We start from the raw sequence: 12,581 nt of genomic DNA on the forward strand, positions 1-12,581 counted from the left end.
GTGTAATTAATTTGTATGTTTGGTTACAATGTTTTTATTTTAAATTTTTAAAGTGCGTTGAAAATAATTTAATTTCTTTCCTCTATTGTATCGAACGAAGATAGACGTTAAATAACATCATTTTTATTTGTAATCAATTTTATTTAGCATCGAACTGCTATACACTACACACGCGAGATAACATAAAGGCGCGCAATAATAAAATACTAGAGCGTAGATAATCGGTAAACAGGATGAAACCGCTGATAACTCACGTGAACTTATGTTTGTAAAAGTCCGTACTGAATAATTCATTTATCGTTCATGATACTTGCATACGATTTCAGCCTATGCGCAGTGATAAATCTAACTAGATTGCTTCTTTTTTCCTACCATAGGAGAGTATAATATTCGTATTCTCGTGTGGACGAGTGAAAAATATTGAAGAAAAACGTTAAAAGCGTATGAATATGCATCGATCAAAATTGTCCGTGAAATGAAGCAGCGATCAAGAAATTCCAAGGAACCTTGCCGGGCGGAGAATTTACAGAGATGTGCGTGTATGTGAATCTAAAAAAACCGAATAATTGAAAAATGAAGTTTCTATTTGAATACAGCGGAGTAAGAAGCATAGTAAACACCTGTTTAATAGGTACACCCACCACACACGTGCACGCGTACGCTCGCGCGTTCTATAAACATCAAGTCACGGATGAGCAATGGATAGTAAATGAATGTAATTGAATTAATTTATAAATTGTATTTATTAGCCTTAAAAATAAAAAAAAACATTATACATAATCTATTTTCACATTCGTACTGTACAATACAAATCAATATACGTAATAATGAAAAAAAAATGGACAATCGAGCGGAAACAGTTGAAGAAGAAAAAAGAAAAAAGAAAAAAGACACGTAGTTGTTATTGGTTGGAAACTCTAATGCATACAGATTTCCGAATAATCCATAAAGAGCGCGTTTCATAGGCAGACCTCGCATAAAATTCGTTTCGCGTATACACACACAAAAGTGCGGAGACGGGAAAGAAGAGAGAGAGAGAGAGAGAGAGAGAAAAGGAAGAGAGCGCCGGCAGCCTAACTACTTTTCCCGAGGATCTTGCAGCTTGCGAATGAGAGAGAAAGAAAGAGACCTTTGTCGAGTATTTAGATGCGCTTGGCTCTCCTTGCTCTTGGCGCGCAGGCTCGAGCCAAGAAGCAAAACACTCAAACAAAAGTACAGTACTTTAGTACTCGCGGCGTGAGAGTGCGTCTTCTCTCTTTCTCGTACGCGAAACGCTTCAACCTTCTCGCTTCGTCTTCGGTGTCGCCGCGGGTCAAGAGATTATATTCGCGCGCGCTTGCTCTCTGTGTTGCGCTGTGCTGCTCCCTCTTGCGATAATAAATAACGCCCGGGACAATTTTATTCGGAATTTCCTAAATGGCCTGCAGGCCTCAACCTGTTCTCTTTTTCATTCTCATTCTCATAGAAGTTCGGCTCTCACTCGATCCAAATTCTATACATTTGTTGTCTGTGACGGTCATCTTTTTCTTCTTCAGCTTTTTCACGTTCGTTCTTTAAGTTTTTGGTGCTCCATATGCGTCTGGCATACGCTCGATCGTGTAGCGATGCTGCGAGACGTACATGATGGGTACACCTGGTATCTTGCGGATACGACGCTTTAGATCTTTATCGTTCGTTGCCACTATGTAACACTTGTGCTGAAACAGATCGATTTTTTTTTTTCATTTCTTTCTTGGTGGCCTGATGGTATTAATTGACCGAACGTTTTTGATGTAGGTAAACCGTCCCCCACTTACTACTTTCTTCTTTTTTCTTTTTCTTCGTCATAAATTTGCAATATCGCGAATAATGTTTCGACGTTGTACGCGAATATCAAAGAACGCATAATTAATTTTTTACTGGATTTTTCGGAATCCTTGTTACTTTATGCATGCGGAATTTTTCAAAAGTGTTGGATTATAAAAAACTCTCAATGATCACGATAGGTTCCGTGTGAAAGAATAATTTAATACAAAATATATTCACTGCACTGAATCAATTGTTTTAAATAGACAAAATTTATAACTTTCAATATTATTTCGTTGACAATATTTCTGTTGGATAGGCAATGAAATTAAATGAAAATGGGTTGATTTATTGAGCAGATTTAAAGTCAATGAAATTAAAAATCATCTAAAAATAGACTATTAGCATTGAATTTCTCTACACTTGTAAATGTTTCAAAAATGTAATTTTGTAATTATATTTTCAATTTGATTTTATAGTATAAAGTAAAACATCTTTTAACCAAAGTTTTTTTTAATTATTTAGAATGATTTTTGAATGATTTAGAAATTTGTTATGAGTAATTTGTATGATTAAACTTACCTGTGTTACTCTGTTGACAATGCAGTCATCAGCATATGTACCCTTATGCATGCAAGGTAGTCTTTCAAATGCTTTATCCTTGACAATTTTCAAGGCAACTTTGTACTTTTGACCTAGCTTTTCTAATTCACCCATTACACAGTCTGTAATATATGGAATACACTTTGAATATAAACACTCCATCATATTTTGCACAATATCCAGCTTATTTTTAACTGAAAAATTGATGAAATTTGTATCCACCAAGATGTGATAAGGAGGTCCTAATTGTTCATTATATTGGAAGAACAAGGCTGAAGATTGCTGAGGTCTAAAAATATAGATATAAGTATATTTATATATTAAGTTCCGAAGGATGTTACATATTATTACTATATCAATTAAGTGAACTTACACTTCCTTTACCTTCAGTTCTGTAGGGTCTTCAGTCTTTTGCTTTTTGGGTGGAGCTCGTTTTTCAGCTTTTCTACAATTTAAATGTATAATAATATGAAAATGAGCAACTTCAATTATTAAGGGATGTCACTTGCAAAAATATTTTACAGTTTATAAATAGGTTTTTCTATTTATTGCTACTTACATTCGAGGATCACTGGGACTAATCATTTTTTTCATTTGAGCAAATCTTTGCATCACAACTTTTCGAGTTTTCTTTGTCTTGCCCTGAATATTGTAATTAAAGTGAAAAAAAGTGTAATAATAAAAAATCATAATATAACCTCAAATGTTGGTATTTCATTCGTTTTTCAAACAATCCGATTCTTAACTCACCATTGCACCTAGAGAAGGTTCTAAATAAAGAAATTAAAAGTACAGATATCTGTTTAAAAAATATTTTGATTTTTTATGAATCATCAATCAGTAAATGTCAAATTGTTGCGTTTCAAATCCACAAACCACATGGCCAACAGCTTTGGAAAACAAGTAAACAACATTGTTTCTGCGCTTGCGTACTGACCCCATCACCATTTTCTGTAATGTGATTGTCAAAAATCATAATCTGACAAGCACCAAATTCAAAGTAATTTGTTAATTAATTTCTTATTACTTGGAATTTGAATCCGAAAGAAGCGGGATTTACGATTAGTTCAACACGTGTTTTTTAAGTAATATAACATAAGCAGTAACAAAAAAATTAATATAATCAACAGCGTTCAAATAGTAGCTTTAAAAAAATGTAAATAATTAATTTTTTATAATAAATAGAAACACGAAAGCAACATATCAATTGCAGAATTAATACTACAGTTATTCTCTCATATAACACATTTGCCGCACGGTACGCGTGTGAAAAGGTCAGCAGAAACAGAATACAAGTGGCAAAATGCCAATGCCAACACACCTGCAGCGCATCGCCATCAAGTCACCTGAATCAGCACAATACGTATACACCTTTCGGTCGAAACAAGCAAGAGAAAGGATGAGAGAGCGAGGCGAGATAATACGACTGATTCCCGCTATAGTCGCGGTGGTTGCGTTGAGCGACACGTTGACTTTTCACCATTTGCCTAGCTGTAATTAATTCAAAAAACACTGGAAAATTATTAACACTCTGTTGGCGGCATGCTGTGCTTTAAATAAAACCCTTTCTCATCGTATAGTGAAGGGAATGTCGGGAGCTACTCGCGAGATTGTGTAACCTGCGGTGTAGTATTTTTTATTTTGGAGTTTTATGATACCATAGGTAAGTGTATTATCTTTTTCTCATTTAAGTATCATAATGATAGTACAAGATACAGCTACAAGTGCCTTTTGTATTCATCAGTTATATTATTGAATATGAAAGGCTTTATCTAATTAAATTTGTAGTTATATATGCACCTTCGTAATTTAACGTAGTGCTATGTTGATTTGATCTACAGTGTTTTAATTAATTTTCATACATCTAAATAACATGTTTTGCTATATGAAAGTACGAGAGAGTCGATTTTATCCAATAATATCGTTTATGATCAAAGTTTTGTTTGTTGTTTTTTACAGCTTTGCTTCAGAACCATCAAGATGCGAATTGTGCAGCTGAGAAGGAACCGAATGTTCCACTTGCTACTTCTAGTAGTGACATGTTTGCTTTTTCTTTTTTATATGTTTGGTATGCCACATGGGAGCGTTGAAAAATATTGGCCTAAAAGCTTAAAGAGTCATATGGTCTGTAATATGCTTTAAATTATGTTACACTTTTTGGACAATTTCAAACTAATTTCAAATTAACTTTTAGAATTTGAAGCCTATAATGGTGAGTGATTTAGGAAACTTTGAGCCTAAAATAGTATATAAGAATGGTCCGGGTGAAGGCGGTAAAGCACACATATTAAGAGACGATCAACAAAATGATGTTCAAGAATCTGAATCGAATTATGGTATGAATATTGTGTGTTCAGATGAAATATCATTAGACAGGAATATACCAGATGTGCGACCACAAGAGTGTGTATTATGAATGAAATGGAATATATATTTTTAATGTGATTTTATATACAATTATTTAATATTTTTATTTATTATTAGGTGTAAACATTGGCAATATCCTGAAGACTTACCTAAAACAAGTGTTATAATAGTTTTTCACAATGAGGGTTGGTCAGTTTTAATGAGGACTGTTCACAGTGTTATTAATAGAACACCACCGCAGTTCCTCCAAGAAGTTCTCCTAGTGGATGATTTCTCTGATAAAGGTTTTAGATTCATTTTATACTGAAAAGCCTTACTATTGTTAGAATATGTAATTACATTAATAAATGACGTTTTTTAGAAAATCTGAAAGGAGATTTGGAATCATACATTGAGCACTGGGGAGGAAAAGTTAGACTGTTGAGAAATAATGAAAGAGAAGGACTAATTCGTACAAGATCTAGAGGGGCTAGAGAAGCCAAAGGTGAAGTTATTGTCTTTTTAGATGCTCATTGTGAAGTCAATATTAATTGGCTTCCACCACTTCTTGCTCCAATAGCTGAAAACAGGTAGAAATTTTGAAAATTATATATATTATTTTATTATTGTACAATAAAAGCTTTAATTTTTTTTTTTCAGTAACGTTATGACAGTTCCTATAATTGATGGAATTGATCACAAAACTTTTGAATATAGAACGGTATACCAAGAAGGTCATCTCTATCGAGGGATATTTGAATGGGGCATGCTTTATAAAGAAAACGAGTTACCACTTAGAGAAGCAAAAACTAGAAAATTTAATAGTGAACCATACAGGTATACATTTTTTCATGTTGTAGTTAGAAAAAAATTATAAAAAGCAAAATATTCCTTACCTATATTTTCTTTGTCAACCTTTCATTTTTATCTTTTCTGTATTATTAAATAATCAATATAGATAAAAAAATTTTTTATCTGTATTGGTATCTTTTACTTTGTAAATGTTTCTTTGGTAAGATTGATAACATTGGTTTTTTTTCGTGGCTCATGATATAAATTACTGCAATACTTAATAAATAATAAATAAATTTTTCTACGCTTCCTAGATCACCAACTCATGCAGGAGGTCTTTTTGCCATAAATCGTGAATACTTTTTATCTCTTGGAGGATACGATGAAGGATTATTAGTTTGGGGTGGTGAAAACTTTGAACTATCGTTTAAAATTTGGCAGTGTGGCGGTAGTATTCTTTGGGTGCCATGTTCTCACGTTGGTCATGTTTACCGAGGATTCATGCCGTATAACTTTGGCAAGCTTGGCCAGAAGAAAAAGGGACCACTAATTACCATTGTGAGTTGAACTAGTCAATCTTTGTTACTGTGTCATGATTTCTTACCATTAAATTCAACAATAATTACAGAATTACAAACGCGTCATTGAAACTTGGTTTGACGATAAACATAAAGAATTTTTCTATGCAAGGGAACCTCTTGCAAGGTTACTTGATCATGGAGACATTACTGAGCAGTTAGAATTTAAAAGAAGAAAACACTGCAAGAGTTTCCAATGGTTCATGGATAATGTTGCTTATGATGTACAAGATAAATTTCCCGAATTGCCTCCAAATATTCATTGGGGAGAGGTAATAATTGATTTATATTAAGATTTTACATTAGTAATTGAATTGAAAAAGTAATAAACTTTTATACAATTTTTGTTGCTACCAGCTGCGAAATGCAGCTACTAGTTTGTGCCTTGATACCATGGGACATTCGCCACCGAATCTAATGTCCATATCTCACTGTCACGGATTTGGAAACAACCAAGTAAATTAAGTTCTTGTTGCTTTTCTTGACAGAAGTATTGAGCCATACTTTAATGAGATCTCTTATTTTTTTCAGCTAATGAGATTAAATGCTAAGGGACAGCTCGGAGTTGGTGAAAGATGTGTTGAGGCTGATGGCCAAGGTGTCAAATTAGCATTTTGCAGAATGGGAACTGTAGATGGACCTTGGCAATATGATGAGGTTTGTAATATATCTTAAAAATGTTATTTATAGTCAATAAAAACTGGAAATATTTTGAAAATAATAATGTTTTTCAATAGAAATCGAAGACGTTATTACATCGTGTGCACAAAAAGTGCATAGCTGTTCATCCTCAGACTCATCACTTATCGCTTATGCCATGCGATATGAACAACGCATACCATCAATGGAACTTCCGTCAAACTAGTCCTCGATGGTGAAACGAACCGAATCCGTGACTTATTAATTTTTATACCGAATAAACATTATTAACAAAGATTTTTTGGGTTAAAAGCATAAGAAAGTTCCCATGTGAGATTTTAAGACTCATTTTATAAAAACTAATCGAAACAATAATATAAAACATGTCTAATTGTCAAGTTAGATAACACGAACTATTAAGTAAAGAATAACGTTATTCAATTGAGATTCCTGTTCGATAATTTAATTATTGCCAACAGAAGAGCAATTAGATTTTTAATATACGATTATGAATATATAATACCATGTGGAATTGTATAATAAGTTAATTAAAGAAGGCAATGAAGGTAAATTTTCAATGTATGATTTAGAATCGTAAATGATGATGTAAAATGGGATTAGTAAATTTAACTTTTAAAAAAGGATAAGAAAGTGAAAAATTTATATTTTCCAAGAACTTATAGCTACAGAAACTTATGAAATTGTAGATGCGCGGCAAATTCAAACACGGAGAAATGTTTTTACATTTGCTAGCATTCCAATTATATTTTATATATCCTATGACTGAGATAAGCTTTTGAAAACATTAGATAGTAACGTAATATTTACGTCAACAAAACAATTTTTGTATGAATTTGAATACCCAACTTAAACATCAAATTTCTTTAGCACACACTAGGTAGGTAAATATTTCATCATGAGAACGAAGATAAAGGTTTAGTCGCTAAGCATCTATTTTCGTACTCACGTTAAAATAAAAAAAAAATGATGTACTTAATGTGACTATCATTGAAATTGTAATTGTGTTATAATTTATATATGAAGAAACTTTACGCTCTTTATTTCAACACAAATGTGTTCGAAAAAGTTGATTAATCATGTTAAAAAGAAATTTATTACGTTATTATGAGAATGGATGTTTGTCAGTAGGTAAAGTATTTTTTGTATGAAAAAATGAATAAACAACATTGTTGTAATTCATATAATTTGATTACTTGATTTATTAATCTCACCATCCTTAGTCTCAATACCGACATTTTTCTTATTTTACGTTTTTAACATTTTTGTACTTGCATAGAAGTTGAGCAAATGATAGATCTATAAAGAGCGGAGCTCTCAAATGAATTTTTGACATCAACGTTATAACTCGTTTCCATTAGAAAACTGATCAGATCAAAATAATTATTTTTGTTACCAAATGTAGGATGCCCTTTTTTAATTATCAATTAACAATGAATAAGAGTGATAAAATTTTCATGGTAGATTTCCTTTATTTTTTTTAAAGTTCGACGTGTTGTTTAAGTCCATTGTGAATTATCTTCATTTCTTTTTAAATTAAACTGGAATACTAAATTAAAATTTTTGAAGGACAAGTTTAGAACATCGTTTCAAGCTGTCGTAAAAATAGAATTTTCAAATGCTAACAAAGTATTCTATTATAATATTATTAAAAAAAATAACCAATGCGCTTTGATAAATATGTTATTTACGATTATTTTATTAAAAACATTGACGACCATTTTTCTTCAAATAACAGATGCAACAAATACCGAGTACCTGTTTTATTTATAACATACAATAAAAAGTTGAAGATATTTTCATGATGATATTTCACAATATTTATATTATTATTGTATGTGTCATGAAATTAGAAACTATTTTTAATAATTATTTTTCATTGAAATGCATTGTATAATATGATCGTATAAATTTGTGAAAATTGGTGATAGTTGACAGAAAACGTTTTCTTTAATGAAAAAATCACGATTCAAAGACTATTTTTGTAGTATAAGTAAATCTATTACTTTAATTTATTAATCTCGCTATCTTTAGGCTGAATACAAAAATTCAACGATGGGTGTTCCTTGAACCCGACATCTTTGTTACTTTGTGTTTAAAAAATTATGAGCGCATTTGTGAACATGTCTGTGTATATGTATGTGCGTGTACATGCATACATGCATGTACACTCCCCGAAAAAACCTTAATTAGAAATTACATTAAAAAAATGCATAATGTTTAAAAAAAAGCAATTCACTTGAACAGCGTAAGGCGTTGTAGTTCATTACAAAAATGGTAATTTCCGTTGAAAGAGTAGAAAATTACTTCCTCGGTGCAGAAAAAGCTTAGTTTAAGGTATTGACAATGTCATCGATCTTGAGGATACTGCGTACGGTCTCAGTTGCAAGGGTTATCGCACTAGTCGACACGAGCAGTGGCTGTACTACGTCCTCCTCGAACATTCGCGTGATTGTACCCTTGCGTACATTTATTCCCATACTTGTCTCGTTGGCTGCGTGACGCTTTCGCAACTCTGTTACCGTAGCAATTGGATTCAAACCTGCGTTTTCAGCCAAAGTCGATGGAATAACCTTAAAAATGCATTTATAAAATCTTATGATCTTGTGCTTTGATTTAGAAAATATAAATTAGGCTGCTTACCTCGAGAGCGTTCGCATAAGCTCTAACGCAATAAGAATCGACGCCAGTTAAAGCTCTGGAATAGGCTCCAAGTTGTAAAGAAATTTGAATTTCAGGAGCACCACCTCCAGCAAGAATCGCGTTCTGTTTAACTAGACAACGAATTACGCATAGTGCATCATGAAGAGATCGTTCGGCTTCTTCGAGAACGAGTTTGTTACTGCCTCGTACGATGATCGTTACAGTTTTTCCTGGATTTTGAATCCCTGTGATCTGTAAAATATAAATGAAAACATTTTTCGCTTACCCGTTGGATTTTCTTAAACAAAATAAACTCGTCACATTATTTACCTTAACAAACTTAGAGTTACCAGTTTGCACTTCCTCGCAAAGTTCGGCATTTATCAAGTTTTCAGCAGTGAAGTGATCCAGCGAAGCAATTGGTCTGCAGCCCAGAGTCTTGCATATGAAAGGAATATCTTCTCTTTCAATATCCTTAACAACCATGCACTTGATTTTGTCTAAGAAGTGGATAGCCAGATCACTGATAGCATCTCTAAGAATGGACTTCTGTACAAGCAAGACGTTGCACCCACTCTTTTTAATTTGCTTGACAATGTTGAGAATGTAGGCTCTTTCTTCTTTAAGTACTCGATCCATTGCAGAGTAGTCCGAAACAACAACATTATGGTCCATCTGTTATTAAAAGTTCAACTTTTGGTTGCAAGTTCATTCATATTTAAAATATTGTGAGAATAGTGCATAATCAATAGGTACTCACGTCAGTCTTAGGAGGAGAAATGCAGAACTGAATAAGACCAATCTTGGCTTTCTCAATACGCTTAGGTCCATTGCTATTGCATGATTTTTGAGTGAACACTAAACCATCAATCAATTCTGTATCTTCAACAGTGCCTCCTAACTTCTTGATAACTTTGATGTCCTACAAATAAGTCAAATATTTGTACAAAAATGTGTTACAAATTAATTTGAATTGTGAAAGTGCTGTAATAACAAACCTTTAAGTCTACAGCCTGTTCTTTGCCTGGCTCTGTCACTTTCAGAACAGCATCAACTGCAATAGGAGCCAAGAGGCTTGAGTGTTGCGATACCACCTATACAATAACAAATAAAAAATTAAATCAGGTAATTAAATGAAGTGAAGAAAGACAAGGCAATTAATACCTTAGAGTTTAAAGAAGTAGCAGCAGTCATGACTAGTATGGATTTTTTCACCATATCAATTGATTTTGCCATGGAACTTAAAATTTCAACAGCCTTTTGAGCTGCTTTTGCAAAAGCATCACTGATCAAAGTAGGATGAATATCTTTTTGGAGCAGACGTTCTGCTGCCTCCAAGAGAGCACCAGCAATTACAACAACACTGGTTGTACCATCTCCTGCTTCAATATCTTGCGCTCTTGACAATTCCACCAACTGAGCAATACAATTTAAAAGTTATCATTTTGAAGTAATTATAATAAAATGTAAAAATTTTTATGTTTTTGTTCTTACCATCTTTGCTGCAGGATGCACAACATTCATTTCCTTCAGAATGGTTGCTCCATCATTAGTGATAGTTACTTCACCATTGCTAGCTTGAATCTGAATTGTAAAATTGATAAGTTCAAAAGCTTTAAATGAATGATAATTATGGTTCAATATTTATTAATAAATATTTACCATTTTATCCATACCCCTGGGTCCCAAACTTGTTCTAATTGCATAGCTAACAGCTGTAAAGTTAGAATATTGTTTATTTAAATTAATTAATTTTTTAATGTAGTAAATAACTTGAATTTTGACTAGTTCTGTATAATTTTATAGTCAAACTTATTTGATGAATTTCAACATTCAAAAATATCTTTTAATCTTGTAAATGTAAAAATTATAATGAAGATTACACATGCATAGATTGGTGTCGTGAAATAACCTATATCAATCATAAACAGTTATAACAGGATCGAATTTTTCTCTCTCTGGATTGAAATCTTTACAATTAATACAGTTTTGAGAATCAGAACAGCTCTTAAAATATTAACAAAATACTTTTCATCATTGAATGTTTTTTCATGAAAACCGGTAAGTTTGATGACCATAAAAGGTTCACCATTGGCTTCCATATAAATGGTCGTGAAATGACACTCCCCCGCTCCAAATTTCATGAAGAACAGGAGATGAAATACTCAATGTACCGCTTAAATTTTATTCAACAAATGAATTTATTAATTAACAAACCTTTTGCAGCATTAATATTGCTGAAACGAATATCTGTAGGTTTGCTTTTATCCTTGTAAGCCTGATGAGTGCCGCGTCTTCCGTCTATGCCCGTCATTTTTTCGTTCGTTTATTCCAATTTCCTTCTCTACAACTTGAATTCTCAACGAGTCCAAAGTATAGTATTACTATAAGTTACCACTTTTGATTAATTAAAAATGAATTATTTTATTAGTTGATACGCGCACAGCACGAGGTTTTGTGAATTTTGTTTTAAGTCACGGTTTAGGCAGCGCGTGTAGATAGAGGTAATTTCTCAGTCTCACTCTCGCTATCTTACTTCTATGGAATCTGCGGAAAAGGATCGAGCATGGAACAGAAAGTTTTTTGGAGAAAAACGACGTTCGACCGTTCGACGAAAGGTAAAAAAACATCGGAAAGCGTGATGACGTTTTGGCGCGAGTTTCATACAGCATTTTCACTGCACTTAATCATATATCACTTAGACTTCTCGAAAAACCATTTTAGTGCTACGAATTATCAGCTAGAAAGAAATATTGATTTTTAGCTATATAAAAATTATGATTTTATATAAAATTAAAAATATAAAGAAAACTACACTGACTTATAAAAAAAAGAAATTCGTCTACAATTTAATTGTATGATGTTGAATAATATTTTTATTAAAGCTGTTATTATTTTAATGAAATAACTTGAACTGTCAGTAATATATAGAAATAAGAATTTTTCACCTTTCATTACAAAATATTCAACAAGAAATGTAAAATAATTCAGTACGCGAGGAAAAAAATAATATAAAATGTAAACATTACTTTACGTTGATTTTTATTATTCTCTAATTATCTCGTGTCAAGGACTGCTTGGATTATCAACCATGTGGTAATTAGAAATTTATAAATGAAGTGGAAACTGAATTATCATGTGAAGTTCAAATATATGATTTTTATCTTCCAATTGATA

At 32.4% G+C, this 12,581-nt stretch overlaps 3 protein-coding genes across 3 annotated transcripts; 1 reads left to right on the forward strand and 2 right to left on the reverse strand.

Annotated features, from left to right (window-relative positions):
- Positions 1-941: 941 nt before the first annotated feature.
- LOC131663951 (rRNA-processing protein FCF1 homolog) lies at positions 942-3,274 on the reverse strand. Its single transcript, XM_058934743.1, has 5 exons — positions 3,139-3,274; positions 2,948-3,030; positions 2,762-2,833; positions 2,368-2,677; positions 942-1,697 (listed from the first exon to the last, which is right to left on the reverse strand). The coding sequence occupies exons 1-5, from the start codon at positions 3,139-3,141 to the stop codon at positions 1,554-1,556; spliced, it is 612 nt and encodes a 203-aa protein (XP_058790726.1). The 5' UTR covers positions 3,142-3,274; the 3' UTR covers positions 942-1,553.
- A 555-nt stretch (positions 3,275-3,829) lies between these two features.
- On the forward strand, positions 3,830-7,876 carry LOC131664030 (N-acetylgalactosaminyltransferase 7). The gene is made up of 11 exons (XM_058934866.1): positions 3,830-4,051; positions 4,348-4,512; positions 4,583-4,791; positions 4,873-5,039; positions 5,117-5,324; positions 5,395-5,571; positions 5,841-6,084; positions 6,155-6,376; positions 6,462-6,560; positions 6,636-6,761; positions 6,842-7,876. Exons 2-11 carry the CDS (start codon positions 4,369-4,371, stop codon positions 6,980-6,982), a joined length of 1,737 nt encoding a protein of 578 aa, XP_058790849.1. The 5' UTR covers positions 3,830-4,051; positions 4,348-4,368; the 3' UTR covers positions 6,983-7,876.
- Positions 7,877-8,012: 136 nt separating this feature from the next.
- Positions 8,013-11,995, reverse strand: LOC131664031 (T-complex protein 1 subunit delta). Its single transcript, XM_058934867.1, has 9 exons — positions 11,622-11,995; positions 11,067-11,119; positions 10,899-10,988; positions 10,569-10,820; positions 10,403-10,498; positions 10,165-10,326; positions 9,735-10,079; positions 9,405-9,656; positions 8,013-9,334 (listed from the first exon to the last, which is right to left on the reverse strand). The coding sequence occupies exons 1-9, from the start codon at positions 11,716-11,718 to the stop codon at positions 9,089-9,091; spliced, it is 1,593 nt and encodes a 530-aa protein (XP_058790850.1). The 5' UTR covers positions 11,719-11,995; the 3' UTR covers positions 8,013-9,088.
- Positions 11,996-12,581: the final 586 nt, after the last annotated feature.

The sequence above is a fragment of the Phymastichus coffea genome, unplaced genomic scaffold (assembly GCF_024137745.1).
Source record: "Phymastichus coffea isolate CEN01 unplaced genomic scaffold, Cenicafe_Pcof_1.1 PCOF00039, whole genome shotgun sequence".
Lineage (NCBI taxonomy): Eukaryota > Metazoa > Arthropoda > Insecta > Hymenoptera > Eulophidae > Phymastichus > Phymastichus coffea.

Excerpts from the sequence above, each read along its gene's own strand:
- LOC131663951 (XM_058934743.1), bottom strand. Across the intron at positions 2,678-2,761 it reads GAACTGAAGGTAAAGGAAGT|ACCTCAGCAATCTTCAGCCT; the intron begins GTAAGTTCACTT and ends CTATATTTTTAG. Across the intron at positions 1,698-2,367 it reads TTGTCAACAGAGTAACACAG|CACAAGTGTTACATAGTGGC; the intron begins GTAAGTTTAATC and ends GATCTGTTTCAG.
- LOC131664030 (XM_058934866.1), top strand. The coding sequence starts at position 4,369 with ATGCGAATTGTGCAGCTGAGAAGGAACCGAATGTTCCACTTGCTACTT. Across the intron at positions 4,792-4,872 it reads CCAGATGTGCGACCACAAGA|GTGTAAACATTGGCAATATC; the intron begins GTGTGTATTATG and ends ATTTATTATTAG. Across the intron at positions 5,325-5,394 it reads GCTCCAATAGCTGAAAACAG|TAACGTTATGACAGTTCCTA; the intron begins GTAGAAATTTTG and ends TTTTTTTTTCAG.
- LOC131664031 (XM_058934867.1), bottom strand. The coding sequence starts at position 11,718 with ATGACGGGCATAGACGGAAGACGCGGCACTCATCAGGCTTACAAGGAT. Across the intron at positions 11,120-11,621 it reads CAATATTAATGCTGCAAAAG|CTGTTAGCTATGCAATTAGA; the intron begins GTTTGTTAATTA and ends CTAACTTTACAG. Across the intron at positions 9,657-9,734 it reads GTAACTCTAAGTTTGTTAAG|ATCACAGGGATTCAAAATCC; the intron begins GTAAATAATGTG and ends TATATTTTACAG.